General features: G+C 65.1%; 2 protein-coding genes across 14 annotated transcripts; both read left to right on the forward strand.

The window, feature by feature from the left end:
• The first annotated feature begins 65 nt into the window (after positions 1-65).
• EXOSC4 (exosome component 4) lies at positions 66-5087 on the forward strand. Its single transcript, XM_082045197.1, has 3 exons — positions 66-270; positions 1390-1596; positions 4696-5087. The coding sequence occupies exons 1-3, from the start codon at positions 100-102 to the stop codon at positions 5053-5055; spliced, it is 738 nt and encodes a 245-aa protein (XP_081901323.1). The 5' UTR covers positions 66-99; the 3' UTR covers positions 5056-5087.
• Positions 5088-5812: 725 nt separating this feature from the next.
• GPAA1 (glycosylphosphatidylinositol anchor attachment 1) lies at positions 5813-25773 on the forward strand. 13 transcript variants are annotated; one of them, XM_082044416.1, is made up of 14 exons: positions 5820-5869; positions 6404-6451; positions 6710-6819; positions 10336-10515; positions 11749-11860; positions 14033-14180; positions 15067-15168; positions 15341-15537; positions 17457-17653; positions 17729-17882; positions 19046-19129; positions 20139-20335; positions 21608-21778; positions 24892-25773. In XM_082044416.1, the coding sequence occupies exons 3-14, from the start codon at positions 6746-6748 to the stop codon at positions 25133-25135; spliced, it is 1860 nt and encodes a 619-aa protein (XP_081900542.1). In that variant the 5' UTR covers positions 5820-5869; positions 6404-6451; positions 6710-6745; the 3' UTR covers positions 25136-25773. The 13 variants fall into 13 exon arrangements, with proteins under 13 accessions (XP_081900544.1, XP_081900542.1, XP_081900543.1 ...); XM_082044417.1 differs by lacking the exon at positions 6404-6451 and adding an exon at positions 6380-6403 and having other exon boundaries at positions 5831-5869; XM_082044418.1 differs by lacking the exon at positions 6404-6451 and having other exon boundaries at positions 5813-5869; positions 6687-6819.
• The last annotated feature ends 310 nt before the right edge of the window (positions 25774-26083 follow it).

The raw sequence follows: 26083 nt of genomic DNA on the forward strand, positions 1-26083 counted from the left end.
CGGGACTACAACTCCCGGCGTGCCCCGCGAGGGGCACGCCGGGAGTTGTAGTCCCGCCCGCGCGGGGCACGCTGGGAGTTGTAGTCCGGAGCGGGAGCGATGGCGGCGCCCGAGCTGCTGTCGGACGAGGGGTACCGGGCGGACGGGCGCCGGCCCGCCGAGATCCGCAAGGTCCGGGCCCGCATGGGCGTGTTCGAGCAGGCCGACGGCTCGGCCTACATCGAGCAGGGCAACACCAAGGCGCTGGCCGCGGTCTACGGGCCACACGAGGTGAGCGGCGCCGGGGGCGCCATCGCGGGGACTTCCGGGGAATCCGCTCCCGCCCTTGGCCCCCGGGACCCCCGTTCCCCTGAACCCCCCATTCCCCAGACCCTCCATTCCCCGGACCCCCCGTTCCCCTGGGAACCCCCATCCCCGGACCCTTCATTTCCTGGGAACCCCCATTCCCCTGGGATCCCCCATCCCTGGTCCCCCATCCCCGGACCCCCCATTTCCCTGGGACCCCCCATTTCCAGGACCCCCCAATTCCCCTGGGAACCCCCATTCCCCTGGGACCCCCCATCCCTGGCCCCCCATCCCTGGCCCCCCGGGACCCGGACCCCCCATCCCTGGCCCCCCATTCCCCTGGGAACCCCCATTCCCCGGACCCCCCATTCCCCTGGGGTCCCCATTCCCCTGGGGTCCCCATTCCCCTGCGACCCCCCATTCCCCTGCGACCCCCCATCCCCAGACCCCCCATCCCCGGACCCCCCATTCCCCTGGGGCCCCCCATCCCCGGACCCCCCATCCCCGGACCCCCCATCCCCGGACCCCCCATTCCCCTGGGACCTCCCATCTCGGGACCCCCCATTCCCCAGATTCCCCATTTCCCAGGATCCCCCCATTCCCCGGATCCCTTCGTTCCCCCCCAATTCTCCCACTCCCCCCATTCTCCCCAGCCCTCTGCTCCCCTGGCCCCCCATCCCCGGCCCCCCAATTCCCCTGGGACCCCCATTCTCCAGGACCCCCATTCCCCTGATCCGTGCGTCCCCCCCATTTCTCCCTCTGCTCCCCCATTCCCTCTGCTCCCCCATTCCCTTGAGTCCCCCTTCCCTTGGGACCCCCATTCCCCGGCCCCCATTCCCTGGACACCCCCATTCCCCCAATCCCTCCGTTCCCCCCTATTCTCCCACTCCCCCCATACCCCCCAGCCCTCTGTCCCCCTCCCAACCCCCCCAGTCCCCAGGTCCCCCCATTCCCCTGTCCCCCCCAATCCCTCTGCTGACCCCTCTGCTCCCCATGGCCTCTCCGTCCCCCCCAATCCCCCCAGTCCCCAGGTCCCCCCATTCCCCTGTCCCCCCCCATCCCCCCGGTTCCCCCCGCGCCCCCCAACTCCTGGCGTCCCCCCAGATGCGGGGTTCCCGCGGGAAGGCGCTGCCGGAGCGGGCGCTGGTGAACTGCCAGTTCAGCATGGCCACGTTCAGCACCGGCGAGCGGCGCCGGCGCCCGCACGGCGACCGGCAGGCGGGGGAGCTGGCGCTGCTGCTGCGCGACACCTTCGAGGCCGCCATCCTCACGCACCTCTTCCCCCGCTCCCAGATCGACATCTACGTCCAGGTGACCAAAACGCGGGGGGCTGGGGCAGGGTCTGCTCGGTGCAAAAGTCATTGCGGTTTTGGGGCAGTATCTGCTTGGTGCAAAAGTTATTGCAGTTTTGGGTCAGTATCTGGTTGGTGCAAAAGTTGTTGCAGTTTTGGCTCAATATTTGCTCGGTGCAAAAGTTATTGCGGTTTTGGGTCAGTATCTGGTTGGTGCAAAAGTTATTGCAGTTTTGGGTCAGTATGTGCTTGGTGCAAAAGTTATTGCGGTTTTGGGTCAGTATCTGCTTGGTGCCAAAGTTATTGCGGTTTTGGGGCAGTATCTGCTTGGTGCAAAAGTTGTTGCAGTTTTGGTTAGCATCTGCTTAGTGCAAAAGTCATTGCGGTTTTGGGGCAGTATCTGCTTGGTGCAAAAGTCATTGCGGTTTTGGGTCGTTATTTGCTTGGTGCAAAAGTTATTGCAGTTTTGGGTCAGTATCTGGTTGGTGCAAAAGTTGTTGCGGTTTTGGCTGAATATTTGCTCGGTGCAAAAGTTATTGCGGTTTTGGGTCAGTATGTGCTTGGTGCCAAAGTTATTGCGGTTTTGGAGCGATGGGGTTTTGGTTCGATATTTGCTTGGTGCAAAACTTATTGCAGTTTTGGGGCAGTATCTGCTTGGTGCAAAAGTTATTGCGGTTTTGGGTCGATATTTGCTTGGTGCAAAAGTTATTGCAGTTTTGGTTCAATATTTGGCTGGTGCAAAAGTTATTGCGGTTTTGGGTCAGTATCTGGTTGGTGCAAAAGTTATTGCAGTTTCAGAGCGACAGAGTTTAGGTTCAATATTTGGCTGGTGCAAAAGTTATTGCGGTCTTGGCTCAACAGGGTTTAGGTTTGATATTTGCTTGGTGCAAAAGTTATTGCAGTTTTGGAGCAACAGGGTATTAGATCAATATTTGGCTGGTGCAAAAGTTATTGCCGTTTTGGGTCAGTATCTGGTTGGTGCAAAAGTTATTGCGGTTTCAGAGCAATGGGCTTTTGGTTCAATATTTGGTTGGTACAAAAGTTATTGCGGTTTTGGAACAACAGGGTTTTGGTTTGATATTTGCTTGGTGCAAAAGTCATTGCAGTTTTGGCTCAATATTTGGTTGGTGCAAAAGTTATTGCGGTTTGGGGTCAGTATCTGCTTGGTGCAAAAGTTATTGCAGTTTTGGAGCAACAGGGTTTTGGTTCAGTATTTACTTGGTGCAAAAGTTATTGCGGTTTCGGAGCGACAGGGTTTTGGTTCGATATTTGCTTGGTGCAAAAGTTATTGCAGTTTTGGGTCAGTATCTGGTTGGTGCAAAAGTTGTTGCGGTTTTGGAGCAACAGGGTTTTGGTTCAATATTTGCTCGGTGCAAAAGTCATTGCGGTTTTGAGTCAGTATCTGCTTGGTGCAAAAGTTATTGCAGTTCTGGTTCAGTATCTGGTTGGTGCAAAAGTTATTGCAGTTTCAGAGCAATGGGGTTTTGGTTCAATATTTCGTTGGTGCAAAAGTTATTGCAGTTTTGGGTCAGTATCTGGTTGGTGCAAAAGTTATTGCAGTTTTGGGTCAGTATCTGGTTGGTGCAAAAGTTATTGCAGTTTCGGAGCAACAGGGTTTTGGTTCAGTGTTTGGTTGGTGCAAAAGTTATTGCGGTTTTGGGTCAGTAAGTGCTTGGTGCAAAAGTTATTGCAGTTTTGGAGCAACAGGGGTTTGGTTCAGGATTTGGTTGGTGCAAAAGTTATTGCGGTTTTGGCTCAATATTTGGTTGGTGCAAAAGTTATTGCGGTTTCAGAGCAATGGGCTTTTGGTTCGATATTTGCTTGGTGCAATAATTTCTGAAAAATATTGTCCTAAAAAATGTTGTTTTAAAAAATAATGTCCTACAAAATATTGTCCTACAAATTATTGTCCTGAAAGAATATTATCCTTAAAAAATAGTGCCCTGAAAGAATATTGTTCAAAAAATATTGTTCCAAACAAGTATCGTCCTCAAATCCCTCTCCTGGATTCCCATGTTGATGCTTTTAGTGCCGTTTTGTGGGTCTGGGCAGTTTTCTGGAGGTTGGGTCACCAGCTGCCACCCAGGGGGCGGTGGGGACGCTGGGGACAGGGGTGGCGGCAGCGGGGGGACGGGGGGACGGTTTGGGTGCAGTATCAATGTTTGCAGTGGGGGGGCGGGAGCCCGGCGGGATGGTTCAGCCCCCGCCGCGCTGGGTCCCTGTGCCCATGGCGGGGGTGACACGGGAGGGTCCCTGTGCCCGTGGTGACATGGGAGGGTCCCCATGCCCATGGCGGGGGTGACACGGGAGGGTCCCCATGGCGGGGGTGACATGGGAGGGTCCCTGTGCCCATGGCGGTGGTGACACGGGAGGGTCCCCATGGCGGGGGTGACACGGGAGGGTCCCCATGGTGGTGGTGACATGGGAGGGTCCCTATGGTGGTGGTGACTCAGGAGGGTCCCCATGCCGGGGGTCACAGGGGAGGGTCCCTGTGCCCATGGTGACACAGGAGGGTCCCCATGCTGGGGATGAGCTGGGAGGGTCCCCGTGCCCATGGCGGTGGTGACACGGGAGGGTCCCCATGCCCATGGTGACACGGGAGGGTCCCCATGGCGGTGGTGACACGGGAGGGTCCCCGTGCCCATGGTGACACGGGAGGGTCCCCATGGTGGTGGTGACTCAGGAGGGTCCCCATGGCGGGGGTGACACAGGAGGGTCCCCATGCCGGGGATGACATGTGGGGGTCCCCATGCCCATGGTGACACAGGAGGGTCCCCATGGTGGTGGTGACACAGGAGGGTCCCCATGCCGGGGATGACATGTGGGGGTCCCCGTGCCCATGGTGACACAGGAGGGTCCCCATGGTGGTGGTGACACAGGAGGGTCCCCATGCCCATGGTGACTCAGGAGGGTCCCCGTGGTGGTGGTGACTCAGGAGGGTCCCCATGCCGGGGGTCACAGGGGAGGGTCCCCGTGCCCATGGTGACACGGGAGGGTCCCCGTGCCCGTGGCGGTGGTGGGTGAACCGTCCCACGCCGGGCTCGGTGCCGCTGTCCCCACCGCTGTCCCCATGGTGACCTCTCCCCCCCTTCACCCCAATGTGTGTGTTTCCCCCCAGATCCTGCAGGCGGACGGCGGCACGTTCTGCGCGGGGGTGAACGCGGCCACGCTGGCGCTGATGGACGCCGGCATCCCCATGCGCGACTACGTGTGCGCCAGCACGGCGGGGCTGGCGGACGACGCGGCGCTGGCCGACCTGAGCGTGCCCGAGGAGGCGGCGGGGGGGCCGGTGCTGGCGCTGGCGCTGCTGCCGGCGGGGGGGCAGCTGGCGCAGCTGCAGCTCAGCGCCCGGCTGCACCAGGAGCGGCTGCCGCGGGTGCTGGGGGCGGCGGGGGCCGCGTGCCGCGCGCTGCACGCCGTGCTGGACCGCGCCGTGCGCCAGCGCCTGCGCCAGGTGGCCGCGCTGCTGGGGGACTGAGGGGGCGCGGGGCTTTGGCAATAAAGAGCCGTGGGGTGAGCCATACGCTGCGGTGTGTGCCGTGCGCCGCGGTGTGTGCCGTACGCTGCAGCGTGTGCCGTACACCGCGGTGTTTGCCCCGCCGGCCACACTGGGCTGTGCCGTGTGTTAAGGACTGATTGCAAGATCAATAGGGGAAAGGGAGCTGGGGGTCCTGGGGACAGCAGGGTGACCATGAGCCAGCACTGGCCCTTGTGGCCAAGAAGCCAATGGGACCTGGGGGGGGTTAGAAGGGGGTGGTCAGTGGGTCAGAGAGGTTCTCCTGCCCCTCTACCTTGCCCTTGAGTTCAGATACTATCAGGATATACTTTGGGAATATATATATATATATATAATATAGAGTCATACCCCCTTGAGAACACCTGATCTCATCTGCTCTGGGAAGCTAAGCAGGGTCGGGCCCGGTCAGTACTTGGATGGGAGACCAGGTGGGAACAGCGGGTGCTGTGGGCGGAGCCAGCACTGGCCCTTGTGGCCAGGAAGCCAATGGGACCTGGGGTGGGTTAGAAGGGGTGGTCAGTGGGTCCGAGAGGTTCTCCTGCACACCCCGTTGCACACCCCCCCGTTGCACACTCCATTGCACACCCCCTTGCACAAACCCCATTGCCCCATCTCCCCCCCCCCGCACCCACCAATCCCCGCCCCGCCTCCCTGAGCCTCCGGCGCATGCGCAGTGCGGGGCGGGCGGGACCCATCGACGTCTCTGGGCTCCGCGCCCCGGCCTGTCCCGATCCGCGGGCGATTGAGCGGCCTGAGCGGGCGGCAGGACCCGGAGGTGGGTGGGAGAGGGGGACAGGGGGGACACCGGGGGACAGGGGGGACAGGGGGACACCGGGGGACAGGGGGGACAGGGGGACACCGGGGGGACAGGGGGGACAGGGGGACACCGGGGGGAGGTGGGCGGGGTGTGGAGGGTGAGCTGCGGCAGGACACGGGCCGTGGGGCAGGGGCTGGGCCGTGGGGAGCGTGTGGGGCAGAGCTGGGAGCTGTGGGGGGTGAGGGGCTGTGGGGTTCCCGTGGGGCGTGGGGCCAGGTCTGTGGGGTGTGCAGGGAGTGGGGCCGGTGCTGTGGGGGGTGTGGGGCAGGTGAGGGGCTGTGGGTCTCCCGTGGGGTGTGCAGGGAGTGGGGCCGGTGCTGTGGGGGGTGTGGGGCAGGGACAGGCCGGGGGTGCAGGGGGCTGTGGGTCCGTGGGCAGCCCCGGGGGTGTCCATAGGTCCGGCCCCCATAGCGTCCATAGGTGCAGTCCCGAGGTGTCCATAGGTTCAGCCCCGGGGGGTGTCCATAGGTGCAGCCCCCATAGCGTCCATAGGTGCAGCCCCGGGAGTGTCCATAGGTGCAGCCCCCATAGCGTCCATAGGTCCAGCCCCGGGGTGTCCATAGGTGCAGCCCCCATAGCGTCCATAGGTGCAGCCCCATAGCGTCCATAGGTCCAGCCCCGGGGTGTCCATAGGTGCAGCCCCCATAGCGTCCATAGGTTCAGCCCCGGGGGGTGTCCATAGGTGCAGCCCCCATAGCGTCCATAGGTGCAGCCCCACAGCGCCCATAGGTGCAGCCCCATAGCGTCCATAGGTCCAGCCCCGGGGTGTCCATAGGTGCAGCCCCACAGCGCCCATAGGTGCAGCGCCGTGAGCCCAGCAGCGTTGCCCCCGCCATGGGGCTGCTGTCGGACCCCCACTGCCGGCGGGCGCTGGCCCGCCTGGTGCTGCGCCTCAACACCCCGCTCTGGTGAGTGAGCCCCGTGTCCCCCCATGTCCTCCACATGTCCCCCCCCGAGCCCCATGTCCCCCCCGTGTCCCCCTCTCGAGGCCCCGTGTCCCCCCCGTGTCCCCCTCTCGAGGCTCGGTGCCCCCCCCCGACCCCCATGTCCCCCCCATGTCCCCCTCTCAAGGCTCAGTGTCCCCTCTCAAGGCTCAGTGTCCAACCCCAAGCCCCGTGTCCTCCCCATGTCCCCCTCTCGAGGCTCGGTGTCCCCCCCGAGCCCCGTGTCCCCCCGTGTCCCCCTCTCGAGGCTCAGTGTCCAACCCCGAGCCCCGTGTCCTCCCCATGTCCCCCTCTCGAGGCTCGGTGTCCCCCCTGAGCCCCGTGTCCCCCCATGTCCCCCTCTCGAGGCTCAGTGTCCCCCCTGAGCCCCGTGTCCCCCCGTGTCTCCCTCTCGAGGCTCGGTGTCCCCTCTCGAGGCTCAGTGTCCCCCCCCGAGACCCGTGTCCCCCCATGTCCCCCTCTCGAGGCTCAGTATTCCCCCCCCGAGCCCCATGTCCCCCCACTCGAGGCTCGGTGTCCCCCCTGAGCCCTGTGTCCCCTTCTCAAGGCTCGGTGTCCCCCCCCTGAGCCCCGTGTACCCCCCGTGTCCCCCTCTTGAGGCTCAGCATCCGCCCCCGAGCCCCGTGTCCCCCCGTGTCCCCCTCTCAAGGCTCAGCGTCCCCCCCGAGCCCCGGGTCCCCCTGTGTCCCCCTCTCGAGGCTCAGTGTCCCGCCCCAAGCCCCATGTCCCCCTCTCGAGGCTCGGTGTCCCCCCTGAGCCCCGTGTCCCCCCGTGTCCCCCTCTCGAGGCTCGGTGTCCCCCCCGAGCCCCATGTCCCCCCACTTGACACTCCTTGACACTCAGTGTCCCCCCTGAGCCCCGTGTTCCCCTGTGTTCCCCTGTGTCCCCCTCTCGAGGCTCAGTGTCCCCCCCCTGAGCCCCATGTCCCCCCACTTGACACTCAGTGTCCCTCCTGAGCCCCGTGTCCCCCCGTGTCCCCCTCTTGAGGCTCGGTGTCCCCCCCCAAGCCCCATGTCCCCTGTCCCACAGCATCCTGAGCTACGCAGGGGGGCTGTGCTGGTTCCTGGCGCTGTGTCCCATGTCCCCCATGTCCCCCATGTCCCCATGTCCCGCAGCATCCTGAGCTACGTGGGGGGGCTGTGCTGGTTCCTGGCGCTGTGTCCCCATGTCCCCATGTCCCCATGTCCCCCATGTCCCCATGTCCCCCATGTCCCCATGTCCCCTGTCCCACAGCATCCTGAGCTACGTGGGCGGGCTGTGCTGGTTCCTGGCGCTGTGTCCCCATGTCCCCATGTCCCCATGTCCCCATGTCCCCATGTCCCCTGTCCCGCAGCATCCTGAGCTACGCGGGGGGGCTGTGCTGGTTCCTGGCGCTGTGTCCCCATGTCCCCATGTCCCCATGTCCCCATGTCCCCATGTCCCCTGTCCCGCAGCATCCTGAGCTACGTGGGCGGGCTGTGCTGGTTCCTGGCGCTGTGTCCCCATGTCCCCCATGTCCCCATGTCCCATGTCCCCTGTCCCACAGCATCCTGAGCTACGTGGGGGGGCTGTGCTGGTTCCTGGCACTGTGTCCCCATGTCCCCATGTCCCCCATGTCCCCATGTCCCCCCATACCTCGTGTCCCCCTTCACCCCATGTCCCCCATGTCCCCGTGTCCCCTGTCCCACAGCATCCTGAGCTACGCGGGGGGCTGTGCTGGTTCCTGGCGCTGTGTCCCCATGTCCCCATGTCCCCCATGTCCCCATGTCCCCTGTCCCGCAGCATCCTGAGCTACGTGGGCGGGCTGTGCTGGTTCCTGGCGCTGTGTCCCCATGTCCCCATGTCCCCCATGTCCCCCCATACCTCGTGTCCCCCTTCACCCCATGTCCCCCATGTCCCCCATGTCCCCTGTCCCGCAGCATCCTGAGCTACTTGGGTGGGCTGTGCTGGTTCCTGGCGCTGTGTCCCCATGTCCCCATGTCCCCATGTCCCCATGTCCCCATGTCCCCATGTCCCACGTCCCCTGTCCCGCAGCATCCTGAGCTACGTGGGCGGGCTGTGCTGGTTCCTGGCGCCGTGTCCCCATGTCCCCCATGTCCCCATGTCCCCCCATACCTCGTGTCCCCCTTCACCCCATGTCCCCCATGTCCCCGGTCCCCACAGCGTCCTGAGCTACGTGGGCGGGCTGTGCTGGTTCCTGGTGCTGTGTCCCCATGTCCCCATGTCCCCATGTCCCCTGTCCCACAGCATCCTGAGCTATGTGGGCGGGCTGTGCTGGTTCCTGGTGCTATGTCCCCATGTCCCCATGTCCCCATGTCCCCCATGTCCCCATGTCCCCTGTCCCACAGCATCCTGAGCTACGTGGGCGTGCTGTGCTGGTTCCTGGCGCTGTGTCCCCATGTCCCCATGTCCCCCATGTCCCCCCATACCTCGTGTCCCCCTTCACCCCATGTCCCCCATGTCCCCCATGTCCCCTGTCCCGCAGCATCCTGAGCTACGTGGGCGGGCTGTGCTGGTTCCTGGCGCTGTGTCCCCATGTCCCCATGTCCCCCATGTCCCCATGTCCCCATGTCCCCCATGTCCCCCATGTCCCCTGTCCCGCAGCATCCTGAGCTACGCGGGGGGCTGTGCTGGTTCCTGGCGCTGTGTCCCCATGTCCCCATGTCCCCATGTCCCCATGTCCCCTGTCCCACAGCATCCTGAGCTACGTGGGCGTGCTGTGCTGGTTCCTGGCGCTGTGTCCCCATGTCCCCATGTCCCCCATGTCCCCCCATACCTCGTGTCCCCCTTCACCCCATGTCCCCCATGTCCCCCATGTCCCCTGTCCCGCAGCATCCTGAGCTACGTGGGCGGGCTGTGCTGGTTCCTGGCGCTGTGTCCCCATGTCCCCATGTCCCCCATGTCCCCATGTCCCCATGTCCCCATGTCCCGTGTCCCCACAGCGTCCTGAGCTACTTGGGGGGGCTGTGCTGGTTCCTGGCGCTGTGTCCCCATGTCCCCCATGTCCCCCATGTCCCTCATGTCCCCTGTCCCATAGCGTCCTGAGCTACTTGGGGGGGCTGTGCTGGTTCCTGGCGCTGTGTCCCCATGTCCCCATGTCCCCATGTCCCATGTCCCCTGTCCCACAGCATCCTGAGCTACGTGGGCGGGCTGTGCTGGTTCCTGGCGCCGTGTCCCCATGTCCCCCATGTCCCCCTGTCCCGCAGCATCCTGAGCTACGTGGGCGGGCTGTGCTGGTTCCTGGCGCTGTGTCCCCATGTCCCCATGTCCCCATGTCCCATGTCCCCCTGTCCCACAGCATCCTGAGCTACGTGGGCGGGCTGTGCTGGTTCCTGGCGCTGTGTCCCCATGTCCCCCATGTCCCCCATGTCCCCATGTCCCCTGTCCCACAGCATCCTGAGCTACGTGGGCAGGCTGTGCTGGTTCCTGGCGCTGTGTCCCCGTGTCCCCATGTCCCCCATGTCCCCATGTCCCCCATGTCCCACGTCCCCTGTCCCGCAGCATCCTGAGCTACGTGGGCGGGCTGTGCTGGTTCCTGGCGCTGGCGCTGCCGGCGCTGGCGCCGCGCACGCACATGTCGGAGAACGCCATGGGCTCCACCATGGTGGAGGAGCAGTTCCCGCTGGCCCAGCGCGCGCGGGACTACGCGCGGGACTTCGCGGCGCAAAAGAAGAGAGCGGGGTGAGGGGGCAAGGGGGGAATTGGGGTGGGGGGGTTGGGGGACATTGGGCTGGGGGGGAATATCGGGGTGAGCTGGGAATATGGGGTGAGCGGGGAAGGGGGGTGAGGGGGTGATGGGGTGGAGGGGACATGGGGGGAGATGGGGAAATTGGGGTGGGGGGAATATTGGGGTGAGAGTGGGAAAAATGGGGTGAGAGTGGGGGAGACATATGGGGTGAGGGGGGAAATATTGGTTCAGCCCCCGCCGCTCTGGGTCCCCGTGCCGGGGGTGACATGGAGGGTGCCCGTGGCGGTGGTGACATGGGAGGGTCCCCATGCCGGGGATGACACGCGAAGGTCCCCATGCCCGTGGTGGGGGTGACACGGGAGGGTCCCCATGGTGGTGGTGACACAGGAGGGTCCCCATGCCCATGGTGGTGGTGACATGGGAGGGTCCCCGTGCCTGCGGTGGGGGTGACACGGGAGGGTCCCCGTGGTGGTGGTGACTCAGGAGGGTCCCCATGCCCATGGTGACACGGGAGGATCCCCATGCCCGTGGTGGGGGTGACACGGGAGGGTCCCCATGCCTGTGGTGGGGGTGACAGGGGAGGGTCCCCATGGTGGTGGTGACTCAGGAGGGTCCCCATGCCCATGGTGACACAAGAGGCTCCCCGTGCCAGGGGTGACAGGGGAGGGTCCCCATGCCCATGGTGGTGGTGACATGGGAAGGTCCCTGTGCCGGGGGTGACAGAGGAGGGTCCCCGTGCCCGTGGCGGGGGTGACAGGGGAGGGTCCCCGTGCTGGGGGTGGCAGGGGAGGGTCCCGTGCCCGTGGTGACACGGAGGGTCCCCGTGCCCCTGGTGGCAGGGGAGGGTCCCCGTGTTGGGGGTGACAGGGAGGGTCCCTGTGCCTGTGGTGACATGAGAGGGTCCCTGTGGCAGTTGTGACAGGGGAGGGTCCCCGTGCCCATGGTGACACGGGAAGGTCCCTGTGCTGGGGCTGACACAGGAGGGTCCCCATGCCCGTGGTGACAGGGGAGGGTCCCCATGGCGGGGGTGACATGGAGGGTCCCTGTGCCCGTGGCGGGGGTGACATGGGAGGGTCCCTGTGCCGGGGGTGACAGGGGAGGTACCTGTGGCCATGGTGACATGGAGGGTCCCTATGTTGGGGGGTGACAGGGGAGGGTCCCCGTGGCGGTGGTGACACGGGAGGGTCCCTGTCCCCGTCCCCGCGGTGACGCGGCCCCATGCGCAGGGGCATGCCGGTGGGCTGGCTGCAGCGCGCCATGTGGCAGGCGGGGCTGGAGGTGCACACGCAGCCCTTCTGGCGCACGCTGCCCTTCCCCGACGAGGCGCGCGAGCGATTCGTGAGTGCACCCGCCCCCGGTCACTGCGCCCTGCACCCCATCCTGAGCCCCCTGCGTCCCGTCCTGAGCCCTGTGTACCCCCATCCTGAGCCCTGTGTACCCCCATCCTGAGCCCTGCGCCCCGTCCTGAGCCCCCTGCACCCCATCCTGAGCCCTGCACCCCATCCTGTGCCCCCTGCGCCCCGTCCTGAGCCCTGCACCCCCGTCCTGAGCCCTGTGCCTCCCCCCTGTGTACCCCCATCCTGAGCCCTGTGTACCCCCATCCTGAGCCCTGTGTACCCCCATCCTGAGCCCTGTGTACCCCCATCCTGAGCCCTGTGCACCCCCATCCTGAGCCCTGCGCCCCATCCTGAGCCCCCTGCACCCCATCCTGAGCCCTGCGCCCCATCCTGAGCCCCCTGCACCCCATCCTGAGCCCTGCGCCCCATCCTGAGCCCCCTGCACCCCATCCTGAGCCCTGCGCCCCATCCTGAGCCCCCTGCACCCCATCCTGAGCCCTGTGTACCCCCATCCTGAGCCCTGTGTACCCCCATCCTGAGCCCTGCGCCCCATCCTGAGCCCTGCGCCCCATCCTGAGCCCTGCACCCCGTCCTGAGCCCCCTGCGCCCCATCCTGAGCCCTGCGCCCCATCCTGAGCCCTGTGTACCCCGCCCTGAGCCCCCTGCACCCCATCCTGAGCCCTGTGCACCGTCCTGAGCCCCTTGCACCCCATCCTGAGCCCTGTGCACCGTCCTGAGCCCTGTGCACCCCATCCTGAGCCCTGTGCACCCCGTCCTGAGCTCTGCGCCCCATCCTGAGCCCTGCACCCCATCCTGAGCCCTGCACTCCATCCTGTGCCCTGTGCACCCCATCCTGAGCCCTGTGCACCCCATCCTGAGCCCTGCACCCCATCCTGAGCCCTGTGTACCCCCATCCTGAGCCCTGTGTACCCCCATCCTGAGCCCTGCGCCCCATCCTGAGCCCTGTGTACCCCCATCCTGAGCCCTGCGCCCCATCCTGAGCCCTGTGCACCCCCATCCTGAGCCCTGCACCCCATCCTGAGCCCTGCGCCCCATCCTGAGCCCTGTGCACCCCCATCCTGAGCCCTGCACCCCATCCTGTGCCCCCTGCGCCCCATCCTGAGCCCTGTGCACCCCCATCCTGAGCCCTGCGCCCCATCCTGAGCTCTGCACCCCGACCCCCACGGTCACTGCGCCCTGCGCCCCCTGACCCCCCGACAGGGTCACTGAGCCCTGTGCACCCCGTCCTGAGGCCTGTGCCCCATCCTGAGCCCTGTGCCCCATCCTGAGCCCTGCAGCCCATTCTGAGCCCTGTGTACCCCATCCTGAGGCCTGTGTACCCCCATCCTGAGACCTGTATACCCCATCCTGAGCCCTGCGCCCCGTCCTGAGCCCTGCGCCCCATCCTGAGCCCTGTGCACCCCCATCCTGAGCCCTGCACCCCATCCTGAGCCCTGTGCCACCCTCAGCCCCCCCATCCTGAGCCCCCTGCACCCCCATCCTGAGCCCTGTGCCCCATCCTGAGCCCTGTGCCCCCTGCACCCCATCCTGAGCCCCGTGCACCCCATCCTGAGCTCTGCTCCCCCATCCTGAGCCCTGTGCCCCTCCCTGCACCCCCATCCTGAGCGCTCTGCCTCCTGCACCCCATCCTGAGCCCCGTGCCACCCCCAGCCCCCCATCCTGAGCCCTGTGCCTCCTGCACCCCCATCCCAGGCTGACGGGTCCCTGTGCCCCCCTGCACCCCCATGCCAAGCTGGGGGGCTCCCTGTGCCCCCCCCAGTCCCCTATACCCCCCAAGGGGTCCTCGTGCCCCCCCCAAGACCCCTCCCGGCCCACGGGTCCCTCCAACCCCCCTGTCCCCACAGATGGTGTCACACACCAATGTGTCCGGGATTCTGCGGGCCCAGCCCCCCACCCTGAACCAGGGGGACCCCGTACCCCCCATCCCAAGCCCTGTCCCCCATATCCCCCATAGCCCCCATCCCCACAGATGGTGTTGGGCACCAATGTGTTTGGGATCCTGTGGGTCCCCAGGGGATCCCTTTGCACCCCTGGTCCCCTATTCTCCCCGTCTCCCCACAGATGGTGTCGGGCACCAACGTGTACGGGATCCTGTGGGTCCCCAGGGGTCCCTGACCCCCCCTGACCCCCCATTCTCCCCGTGTCCCCGCAGATGGTGTCGGGCACCAACGTGTACGGGATCCTGCGGGCGCCCCGCGGGGCCAGCACCGAGGCGCTGGTGCTGAGCGCCCCGTGCAGCGAGGGGCCGCACAACCACCAGGCGCTGGGGCTGCTGCTGGCGCTGGCTGCGCACTTCAGGGGTGAGCAGGGGGGGGCCAGGGGGTGCCGGGGCTGCTGCTGGTGCTGGCTGCGCACTTCAGGGGTGAGCGCGGGGTACGGGGGGGCCGGGGGGTGCTGGGGCTGCTGCTGGCGCTGGCTGCGCACTTCAGGGGTGGGGGGACGATGTTTGGGGGGCAGGATGGGGAGGGTTCTGCTGGGACTGGGCTTTGCCAGGACAGGGCTTGGTCTTTGCCAGGACAGGGCTTGGGCTTTACTGGGGCTGTCTTGAGTTTTGCTGGGGCTTTGCCAGGACAGGGCTTGGACTTTGCTGGGGCTGTGTTGAGTTTTGCTGGGGCATTGCTGGGACAGGGACTGGGCTTCACTGGGACAGGGACTGGGCTTTGCCAGGACAGAGCTTGGGCTTTGCCAAGACAGGGCTTGGGCTTTACTGGGGCAGGGCTTGGACTTTGCTGGGACAGGGCTTGGGCTTTGCTGGGGCTGTGCTGAGTTTTGCTGGGGCTTTGGTGGGACAGGGACTGGGCTTTGCCAGGACAGGGCTTGGGCTTTGCCAGGACAGGACTTGTGCTTTGCCAGGACTGGGCTTGGGCTTTGCCAAGACAGGGCCTGGGCTTTGTTGGGCCAGGGCCTGGGCTTTGCTGGGGCTGTGCTGAGCTTTGTTGGGCCAGGGCCTGGGCTTTGTTGGGCCTGGGCTTTGCTGGGCCAGGGCCTGGGCTTTGCTGGGGCTGTGCTGAGCTTTGTTGGGCAGAGCCTGGGCTTTGCTGGGCCAGGGCCTGGGCTTTGCTGGGCCAGAGCCTGGGCTTTGCTGGGCCAGGGCCTGGGCTTTGCTGGGCCAGAGCCTGGGCTTTGCTAGTCCAGGAGCTGGGCTGTGCCAGGTCCCGCCTGCCACAGCCACCACGTTGTCCCCAGGCCAGATCTACTGGGCCAAGGACATCATCTTCCTGGTGAACGAGCACGACCTGCTGGGCATGGAGGCCTGGCTGGAGGCGTACCACGGCGTCAACCTCACCGGTGAGGGCGCGGGGGCCGCGGGGACGCCGGGGTGCGCCGGCGCTGACGCCACCGCGTCCCCACAGAGGTGCGGTCCTTGGGGACGCCGGGCCGCGCCGGCGCTGACACCGCGTGTCCCCACAGAGGTGCAGTCCGCGGGGACGCCGGGCGCTGATGCCATGTGTCCCCGCAGAGGTGCAGTCCGTGGGGACGCCGGGCCGCGCCGGCGCCATCCAGGCGGCCATCGCGCTGGAGCTGAGCAGCGACGTGGTGACCAGCTTGGACGTGGCCGTGGAGGGGCTGAACGGGCAGCTGCCCAACCTCGACCTGCTCAACCTCTTCCACGCCTTCTGCCAGAAGAACGGGCTGCTCTGCACCATCCAGGGCAAGGTGGGACCTGCGGCTGCGGCACCGCGGCCACCGCGGCCTGCCTGGGGTGGCCAGGGGACCGGGGCAGTGACCTGGGGGGGCAAACCCGAACCCTGGGGTCCCCTCAGACCAAGAAACCCTTGAGGTGCTGGAGCGAGTGGGGAGAAGGGAACGGAGCTGGTGAGGGGCTGGAGCACAAGTGTGATGGAGACTGAGGGACCTGGGGGTTCAGCTGGAGAACAGGAGCTGAGGGGAGCCCTTCTGATCTCTGAACTGCCTGAAAGGAGCTTGGAGCCAGGGGGGTCGGGCTCTGCTCCCCAGGAACAAGCGCCAGGAGCAGAGGAAACGGCCTCAAGTTGCGCCAGGGGAGGTTGAGGTTGGATGTGGGAACAATTTCTTCCCCAAAGGGCTGTGGGGCATTGAACAGGCTGCCCAGGGCAGTGCTGGAGTCACCATCCTGGAGGGCTGGACAGACGGACACGAGGTTCTCAGCACAGGGGGCAGGGATGGGGGGGTTGAGGTTGCACTTGGTGATGTTGAGGGGCTCTGTCACAGGGTGACGTGGTGACGTAGTCACACGGTGGTGTGGTGACACAGTGACACAGTGACGTGGGGTGATGCGGTGACGCAGTGATGCAGTGACACGGTGACGCAGTGACACAGTGACGCGGTGACACGGTGACGTAGTGACACAGTGACACAGTGATGTAGTGACACAGTGACACAGTGACGTGGTGACACAGTGACATAGTGACGTGGTGACACAGTGACGCAGTGACATGGTGATGCAGTGACACGGTGACACAGTGATGCAGTGACACGGTGATGCAGTGACATGGTGGTGTGGTGACGCAGTGACACAGTTATGTGACACGGTGACATGGTGACGCGGTGACGTGGTGATGTGGTGACACGGTGACACGGTGATGTGACGCGGTGACGTCGTGATGCGGTGATGTGGTGACACAGTGACATGGTGATGCAGTGACATGGTGATGTGGTGACACAGTGATGTGACGCAGTGACGTGGTGACGTGGTGACGCCGTGACACAGTGACACGGTGACGCAGTGACACAGCGATGCAGTGACACAGTGACATGGTGATGTGGTGACGCGGTGGTGTGGTGACGTGGTGACACGGTGATGCAGTGATGCGGTGACACAGTGACACAGGGATGTGGTGACGCGGTGACGCAGTGACACGATGACATGGTGATGCGGTGACGCGGTGACACGGTGATGTAGTGACGCGGTGACGTGGTGACACAGTGATGCAGTGACGCAGTGATGTGGTGACGCAGTGACATGGTGACGCGGTGACACAGTGACGCGGTGACACAGTGACGCGGTGACACAGTGACATGGTGATGTGGTGATGCAGTGACACGGTGACACAGTGACGCAGTGACACAGTGACGTGGTGACACGGTGACATGACACGGTGACGTGGTGACGCAGTGACACAGTGACGCGGTGACACAGTGATGCAGTGACACGGTGACGCAGTGACACGGTGGTGTGGTGACACAGTGACACAGTTATGTGACACGGTGACACAGTGACACGGTGATGCGGTGACATGGTGACGTGATGCGGTGACACGGTGACGTGGTGATGTGGTGACACGGTGATGTGGTGACGCAGTGACATGGTGACACAGTGACGCAGTGACACAGTGACGCGGTGACACAGTGACGCAGTGACACGGTGACGCAGTGACACGGTGGTGTGGTGACACAGTGACACAGTTATGTGACACGGTGACACAGTGACACGGTGATGCGGTGACATGGTGACGTGATGCGGTGACACGGTGACGTGGTGATGTGGTGACACGGTGATGTGGTGACGCAGTGACATGGTGACGTGGTGACTCAGTGACACAGTGACATGGTGACACGGTGCCGCGGTGACACGGCGCGCGGTGCCCGTCCCGCAGCTGCCGCGCTCGGACTGGGACTCGCTGCCCGGGTACCTGCACAGCCTGCAGACGCTGCTGCTCATGGTGCTGGCGCAGGCGTCGGGGCAGCCGCGCGGCCACCACGGGCTGTTCCTGCGCTACCGCATCGAGGCCGTCACCCTGCGCGGCATCAACAGCTTCCGCCAGTACAAGTACGACTTGGCCACCGTGGGCAAGTGAGTCCGGGGGGCCCGGGGGGGCTGGGGGGTCCCGGGGGGGCCGGCAGCCCCCTGGCCGCTCTCTGCCCGCAGGACGCTGGAGGGAATGTTCCGGAAGCTCAACAACCTCCTGGAGCGCCTGCACCAGTCCTACTTCTTCTACCTGCTGCCCTCGCTGTCCCGCTTCGTCTCCATTGGGCTCTACATGCCGGCCTTCGGCCTCCTGCTCCTCGTCCTCATCCTCAGGATATCCTTGTGCCCCGCGGGCTGGGGGAGGCGGGGGCGCGGGTTTAGTGGCGAGGGGTTCGGACTAAACCAGGGAGGTTTAGGCTGGGTATCAGAATTACCCAGGTCCGGCCTCAGCCTTCACACGACACTGTAAACGGCACTGAGTTAAGTGTCGTAGGGTCGTTATAAAGATGTGGGTTTGCCGGTTCTACGCACAGAAAAGCCGGAGAGGAGCTTTTCTGCTCCAATGTTCTGGTTAAGGGGAAAAATTGTGTGGTTCTTTGTGCAGGAAGGGAAATACCATCATAAATAATAGCGTCCTGAAACAATAGCATCCTGAAACATATTGCCCTGAAACAATAGCGTCCTGAAACAATGGCATCCAGAAACAATATCCTGAAACAATAGCGCCCAGAAACAATATTATCCTGAAACAATATTATCCTGAAACAATAGCGTCCTGAAACAATAGCGTCCTGAAACAATAGCATCCTGAAACAATATTATCCATAAACAATAGCGTCCTGAAACAATATTGTCCTGAAACAGTATTATCCTGAAACAATAGCACCCTGAAACAATAACGTCCTGAAACAATAGCGCCCAGAAACAACATTATCCTGAAACAATAGCGTCCCGAAACAATAGCATCCTAAAAACTATTGCCCTGAAACAATAGCATCCTGAAAAATATTGCCCTGAAACAATATTGTCCTCAAAAGTATTGTCCTGAAAATACCGCCCTAAAACACCCCTCTAGTAGATTTTAACGTTGCTGCTTTTAGAGCCAGGTTGTGGATCCGGAGGGTTTTTCTGGAGGTTGGATGAACCATCCGACAACAAAGGGCTCGGTGGGGAAGGTGGGGACAGAGATTTCGGTAGCGGTGGGACGGGGGGTGATGGTTTTGAGCTGAAACAGGGAGATTCGGGTGAGATATGAGGGGTTGTTGTGGTGAGGGTGGTGAGCCCAGAGCGGGGGTAGACGAACCATCCCTGAGAGCCCAGGCCAGGCTGGCCGGGCTCCGAGCACCCTGAGCTGTGAATGTCCCTGGGGTTGCACCGGGTGACCCTCGGGGGTCCCGTCACCCCAGACCTCGTGTGGTTCTGTGGGCGTGGGGGGGACTGGGGGGACTGGGGGGGCTGGGGGGCTCCATCTCCCCGGGTGCTTTCCCTGACGGCCACGCGCTGGAGCTGTGGCTGAGGCTCAGCGGCAGCGAGCCGGGCGGCGCCCAGCGGCTCTGCGACGGGGACCGGGCACCCGCCGAGGTGAGGACCGCCACCCCCGTGTCCCCTGACCCCCCCCGTGTTCCCTGATACCCCCCGTGTCCCCTGACCCCCCGTGTTCCCCTGACCCCCCGTGTTCCTGCCCCCTCATGTTCCCTGAAGCCCCTGTGTTCCTGACCCCCACCGTGTCCCCTGACCCCCACGTGTTCCCTGACCCTCCCTGTTCCCTCAACCCTCCTGTTCCCTGACCCCCCGTGTTCCCTGACCCCCCGTGTTCCCTGACCCCCCGTGTTCCCTGATACCCCCGTGTTCCCTGACCCCCCGTGTTCCCTGATACCCCCGTGTTCCCTGACCCTCCGTGTTCCCCTGACCCCCCCCGTATTCCCCTGAACCCCTCCGTGTTCCCGACCCCCCTGTATCCTGACGCCCCCATGTTCCCCGACCCCCCCCGTCCCATGACCCCTCCCCTGTCCCATGACCCCCCCCGTTCCCTGAGCCCCCCCGTTCCCTGACCCGCCCCGTTCCCTGACCCCCCGTGTTCCCTGACCTCCCGTGTCCCCTGACCCCTCCGTGTCCCCTGACCCCCCCGTGTCCCCTGACCCCCCCGTGTCCCCTGACCCCCCGTGTTCCCTGAACCCCCTATGTTCCCTGACCCCCCCATCCCCTGACCCCCCCTGTCCCATGACCCCCCCGTATTCCCCTGACCCCTCCGTGTTCCCTGACCCCCCCCGTCCCATGACCCTGCGTGTTCCCTGACCCTTGTGTTCATTGACCCACTCTGTTCCCTGACCCCCCCATGTTCCCTGACCCACCCCGTCCCATGACCCCACGTGTTCCCTGACCCTTGTGTTCATTGACCCACTCTGTTCCCTGACTCCCCCGTGTTCCCTGACCCCCATGTCCCCTGAACCCCCCACGTGTCCCCTGCCCCCCCATGTCCCCTGCCACCCGTGTCCCTGCCCCCCGTGTCCCTGATGCCGTGTCCCTGACGCCGTGTCCCCTGACCCCCCCATCCCCTGCCCCCCGTGTCCCTGGCGCCGTGTCCCCGCAGGAGCCGCAGCCGGGGCTGCTGGCGCTGGTGCCGCCGGTGCTGATCTGCCACGCCGCGGGCGCCGCGCTCTACTACCTGCCGGTGCTGGGCCAGCACGTGGCCACCCAGCACTTCCCCGTGTCCGAGGCCGAGGCCGTGGTGCTCACCCTCATCGCCATCTACGTGGCCGGCATGGCCCTGCCCCACAGCACACACAGGTCACTGCCACCCCCGGGGCTCATTGTCACCCTCCTGGCCACGGGGGGCTCATTGTCACCCTCCTGTCCCCATGGAGCTTGGATCCCCTGTCCCCATGGGGCTGACTGTCACCATCCTGTCCTCATGGGGCTGATTGTCACCCTGCTATCCCTGGGGGGCTGATTGTCACCCTCTGTCCCCATGGGGCTTATTGTCCCCCCCAGTCCCTGTGGGGCTGCTTGTTCCCCCCTGTCTCTATGGGGCTGATTGTCATGCTCTTGTCCCCATGGGGCTGATGTCCCCTGTCCCTGGGCTGGTGTCCCTGTCCCCAGCTGATGTCCCCGTCCCCACTGACGTCCCCATCCCGCAGGGTGCTGTCGGGGGACAGCAGTGCCTGGGGCTGATGTCCCCTGTCCCTGGGCTGATGTCCCTGTCCCTGGGCTGATGTCCCTGTCCCCGGGGCTGATGTCCCTGGGCTGATGTCCCTGTCCCTGGGTAGATGTCCCCGTCCTCAGCTGCTGTCCCTGTCCCCAGGGCTGATGTCCCTGTCCCTGGGATGATGTCCCTGTCCCCGGGGCTGATGTCCCTGTCCCCAGGGCTGATGTCCCTGTCACTGGGCTGATGTCCCTGTCCCCAGCTGATGTTCCTGTCCCTGGGTAGATGTCCCTGTCCCCAGCTGATGTCCCCGTCCCTGGGGCTGATGTTCCTGTCCCTGGGTAGATGTCCCTGTCCCCAGGGCTGATGTCCCCGTCCCTGGGGCTGATGTTCCTGTCCCAGGGCTGATGTCCCTGTCCCCAGCTGATGTCCCTGTCCCCAGGGCTGATGTTCCTGTCCCTGGGCTGATGTTCCTGTCCCTGGGTAGATGTCCCTGTCCCTGGGCTGATGTCCCTGTCCCCAGCTGATGTTCCTGTCCCAGGGCTGATGTCCCTGTCCCTGGGCTGATGTCCCTGTCCCTGGGCTGATGTTCCTGTCCCTGGGTAGATGTCCCTGTCCCTGGGCTGATGTCCCTGTCCCCAGCTGATGTTCCTGTCCCTGGGTAGATGTCCCTGTCCCCAGGCTGATGTCCGTGTCCCTGGGCTGATGTCCCTGTCCCCGGGCTGATGTCCCTGTTCCTGGGCTGATGTCCCTGTCCCCAGGGCTGATGTCCGTGTCCCTGGGCTGATGTTCCTGTCCCTGGGTAGATGTCCCTGTCCCCAGCTGATGTCCCCGTCCCCGGGGCTGATGTCCCTGTTCCTGGGTGATCTCCCTGTCCCCAGCTGCTGTCCCCGTCCCCACTGACGTCCCCCCCGCAGGGTGCTGTCGGGGGACAGCGGTGACCGCGGCTGGATGACGCTGAAGCTGGTGGCCCTGCTGGCGCTGGCGCTGCAGCTGACGTGCCTGGCGCTGCTCAACTTCTCGCTGGGGTTCCTGCTGGCGGTCACCATGGTCCCCGCCGCCGCCGCCGTGCAGCCCCGCGGGCCCAGGTCAGGGCACGGGGACACGGGGGTGTCCCTGCGGGGACAGGGGACATGGGGGGTGTCCCTGGGGTGGGGGGTGACAGGGGACACTGGGGCTGTCCCTGGGGTGGTGACACTGGGGCTGTCCCTGGGGTAGGGGTGACAGGGGACACTGGGGCTGTCCCTGGGGTGACAGGACACTGGGGCTGTCCCTGGGGTGACAGGGGACACTGGGGCTGTCCCTGGGGTGGGGGGTGACAGGGGACACTGGGGCTGTCCCTGGGGTGGGGGGGGGTCAGGGGACACTGGGGCTCTCCCTGGGGTGGGGGGGTGACAGGGGACACTGGGGCTGTCCCTGGGGTGGGGGGGGGTCAGGGGACACTGGGGCTCTCCCTGGGGTGGGGGGGGGGTCAGGGGACACTGGGGCTCTCCCTGGGGTGGGGGGGTGACAGGGGACACTGGGGCTGTCCCTGGGGTGGGGGGTGACAGGGGACACTGGGGCTGTCCCTGGGGTGGGGGGGTCAGGGGACACTGGGGCTGTCCCTGGGGTGGTGACACTGGGGCTGTCCCCGGGGTGGGGGGGTCAGGGGACACTGGGGCTGTCCCTGGGGTGGGGGGGTCAGGGGACACTGGGGCTGTCCCTGGGGTGGTGACACTGGGGCTGTCCCCAGGTGGGGGGCTCAGGGGACACTGGGGCTGTCCCTGGGGCACTGCCAGGGGGACATGGGGGGACACGGGGGTCTTGCTGGGGGGATGCTTGGGCTACATTGGGGTCTCCCCCATTCCCCTCTGCCCCTGTGTCACCCCCCCCCCAGCCAGGGTGCTGCTGGGGGACATCAGAGGGCCACAGGGGTCTGTCCCCAGGGCCAGGGGACACCAGGGGGACCCCAAGCTCTGTCCCTGGGGTGATGCCAGGGGGATGCTGAGGGGACATTGGGGGACACTGCAGGGTCTCCCTGTGCCCCACTGACCGTGTCCCCCTGCAGGGTGCTGTAGGGGACACTGCAGGGTCTCCCTGTGTCCCACTGACCGTGTCCCCCCGCAGGGTGCTGTAGGGGACACTGCAGGGTCTCCCTGTGTCCCCACTGACCGTGTCCCCTCCCCAGGGTGCTGTAGGGGACACTGCAGGGTCTCCCTGTGCCCCACTGACCGTGTCCCCTCCCCAGGGTGCTGTAGGGGACACTGCAGGGTCTCTCAGTGCCCCCACTGACCGTGTCCCCCGCAGGGTGCTGTAGGGGACACTGCAGGGTCTCCCCCACTGACCATGTCCCCCGCAGGGTGCTCTAGGGGACACTGTGGGGACACTGCAGGGTCTCCCCGTGTCCCCAGTGACCGTGTCCCCCCGCAGGGTGCTGTAGGGGACACTGCAGGGTCTCCCCTGTGTCCCCACTGAACGTGTCCCCCGCAGGGTGCTGTAGGGGACACTGCAGGGTCTCCCCATGCCCCCGCTGACCGTGTCCCCTGCACAGGGTGCTGTAGGGGACACTGGGGGGACACTGCAGGGTCTCCCCCGCTGACTGTGTCCCCTCCCCAGGGTGCTGTAGGGGACACTGCAGGGTCTCCCGGTGCCCCCCCTGACCATGTCCCCCCCGCAGGGTGCTGTAGGGGACACTGCAGGGTCTCCCTGTGTCCCCACTGACCGTGTCCCCCCGCAGGGTGCTGTAGGGGACACTGCAGGGTCTCCCTGTGTCCCCACTGACCGTGTCCCCCCGCAGGGTGCTGTAGGGGACACTGCAGGGTCTCCCTGTGTCCCCACTGACCGTGTCCCCCCCGCAGGGTGCTGTAGGGGACACTGTGGGACACTGCAGGGTCTCCCGGTGCCCCCCCTGACCATGTCCCCCCGCAGGGTGCTGTAGGGGACACTGTGGGACACTGCAGGGTCTCTCAGTGCCCCCTCTGACCGTGTCCCCTCCCCAGGGTGCTGTAGGGGACACTGTGGGGACACTGCAGGGTCTCCCTGTGTCCCACTGACCGTGTCCCCCCGCAGGGTGCTGTAGGGGACACTGCAGGGTCTCCCGGTGCCCCCCCTGACCATGTCCCCCCGCAGGGTGCTGTAGGGGACACTGTGGGGACACTGCAGGGTCTCCCTGTGTCCCACTGACTGTGTCCCCCCGCAGGGTGCTGTAGGGGACACTGCAGGGTCTCCCTGTGTCCCCACTGACCGTGTCCCCCCGCAGGGTGCTGTAGGGGACACTGCAGGGTCTCCCTGTGTCCCACTGACCGTGTCCCCCCGCAGGGTGCTGTAGGGGACACTGCAGGGTCTCCCGGTGCCCCCACTGACCGTGTCCCCCTGCAGGGTGCTGTAGGGGACACTGGGGGACACTGCAGGGTCTCCCCCTGCCCACACTGACCGTGTCCCCCCGCAGGGTGCTGTAGGGGACACTGCAGGGTCTCCCGGTGCCCCCACTGACCGTGTCCCCCCGCAGGGTGCTGTAGGGGACACTGCAGGGTCTCCCCCTGCCCACACTGACCGTGTCCCCCTGCAGGGTGCTGTAGGGGACACTGCAGGGTCTCCCTGTGTCCCCACTGACCGTGTCCCCCCGCAGGGTGCTGTAGGGGACACTGGGGGACACTGCAGGGTCTCCCTGTGTCCCCACTGACCGTGTCCCCCCGCAGGGTGCTGTAGGGGACACTGCAGGGTCTGCCCCCCTGACCGTGTCCCCCGCAGGGTGCTGTAGGGGACACTGTGGGGACACTGCAGGGTCTCCCCCCCTGACCGTGTCCCCCGCAGGGTGCTGTAGGGGACACTGTGGGGACACTGCAGGGTCTCCCTGTGTCCCACTGACCGTGTCCCCCCGCAGGGTGCTGTAGGGGACACTGTGGGGACACTGCAGGGTCTCCCTGTGTCCCACTGACCGTGTCCCCCCGCAGGGTGCTGTAGGGGACACTGTGGGGACACTGCAGGGTCTCCCTGTGTCCCACTGACCGTGTCCCCCCGCAGGGTGCTGTAGGGGACACTGTGGGGACACTGCAGGGTCTCCCTGTGTCCCACTGACCGTGTCCCCCCGCAGGGTGCTGTAGGGGACACTGTGGGGACACTGCAGGGTCTCCCCCTGCCCACACTGACCGTGTCCCCCGCAGGGTGCTGTAGGGGACACTGCAGGGTCTCCCTGTGTCCCACTGACCGTGTCCCCCCGCAGGGTGCTGCTGGCGGCGCTGCTGGTGCTGGCGACGCCGGCGGTGACGCTGCTGCTGGGCATCTTCGCGCAGCGGGAGCTGGTGGAGGCGCCGGCGGCGCCGGGCGAGGGCTGGCAGCTGTTCCTGGCGGCGCTGGCGCAGGGGCTGCTGCTGCACCACCTGCACGGCGCCTTCCTGGCGCCGCTGCTGGCGCTCGCCACCTACCCCTGCTGGCTGCTGCTCTGGAACGTGCTCTTCTGGAGGTGAGCGCCGGCGCACGCCACGGAGCCGCCGCCGAGCCGCCGAGGGGCTCACCCGCCGACGGACACACCGACAGACACACCGACAGACCTACAGATGCATGGATGGACCCACGGACTGATCCACAGATGGATCCAGGGATGGAGCCACGGAGGGACCCACCCACAGACGGACCCACGGACAGGCCTACAGACAGATGCATGGATGGACCCATGGACAGACCTATGGACAGATCCACAGATGGATCCAGGGGTGGAGCCATGGAGGGACCCACCCACGGACAGACCCACGGACAGACCCACTGACAGACGGACAGACAGACCCACAGATGGATCCAGGGATGGAGCCACGGAGAGACCCACCCACGGACAGACCCACGGATAGACCCACAGACAGACACATAGACGGACCCACTGACGGACGTACAGACAGACCCACAGACGGACCCACTGACGGACGTACAGACAGACCCACAGACGGACTCACTGACAGACCTACAGACAGACCCACAGACGGACCCACTGACGGACGTACAGACAGACCCTCAGATGGATCCAGGGATGGAGCCATGGAGGGACCCACCCACAGACGGACCCACGGATAGACCCACAGACAGACACATAGACAGACCCACAGACGGACCCGCTGACAGACCTACAGACAGACACATGGACGGACCCACAGACAGACCCCAGACCCATGGACAGACCCACAGACGGACCCACTGACAGATCTACAGACAGACACATGGACAGACCCATAGACAGACCCACAGACGGAGCCACTGACAGACCTACAGACAGACACATGGACGGACCCACAGACAGACCCCAGACCCACAGATGGACCCACTGACAGACCTACAGACACATGGACGGACCCACAGACAGACCCCAGCCCCATGGACAGACCCACAGGCAGAGCCACTGACAGACCTACAGACAGACACATGGA

Source organism: Streptopelia decaocto (assembly GCF_964273445.1).
Source record: "Streptopelia decaocto genome assembly, chromosome: 2".
NCBI classification, from domain to species: Eukaryota; Metazoa; Chordata; class Aves; order Columbiformes; family Columbidae; genus Streptopelia; species Streptopelia decaocto.

Excerpts from the sequence above, each read along its gene's own strand:
- EXOSC4 (XM_082045197.1), top strand. The coding sequence starts at position 100 with ATGGCGGCGCCCGAGCTGCTGTCGGACGAGGGGTACCGGGCGGACGGG. Across the intron at positions 271-1,389 it reads CGGTCTACGGGCCACACGAG|ATGCGGGGTTCCCGCGGGAA; the intron begins GTGAGCGGCGCC and ends GCGTCCCCCCAG. Across the intron at positions 1,597-4,695 it reads AGATCGACATCTACGTCCAG|ATCCTGCAGGCGGACGGCGG; the intron begins GTGACCAAAACG and ends GTTTCCCCCCAG.
- GPAA1 (XM_082044418.1), top strand. The coding sequence starts at position 6,746 with ATGGGGCTGCTGTCGGACCCCCACTGCCGGCGGGCGCTGGCCCGCCTG. Across the intron at positions 14,181-15,066 it reads GCTGGCTGCGCACTTCAGGG|GCCAGATCTACTGGGCCAAG; the intron begins GTGAGCAGGGGG and ends CGTTGTCCCCAG. Across the intron at positions 15,538-17,456 it reads TCTGCACCATCCAGGGCAAG|CTGCCGCGCTCGGACTGGGA; the intron begins GTGGGACCTGCG and ends CCCGTCCCGCAG.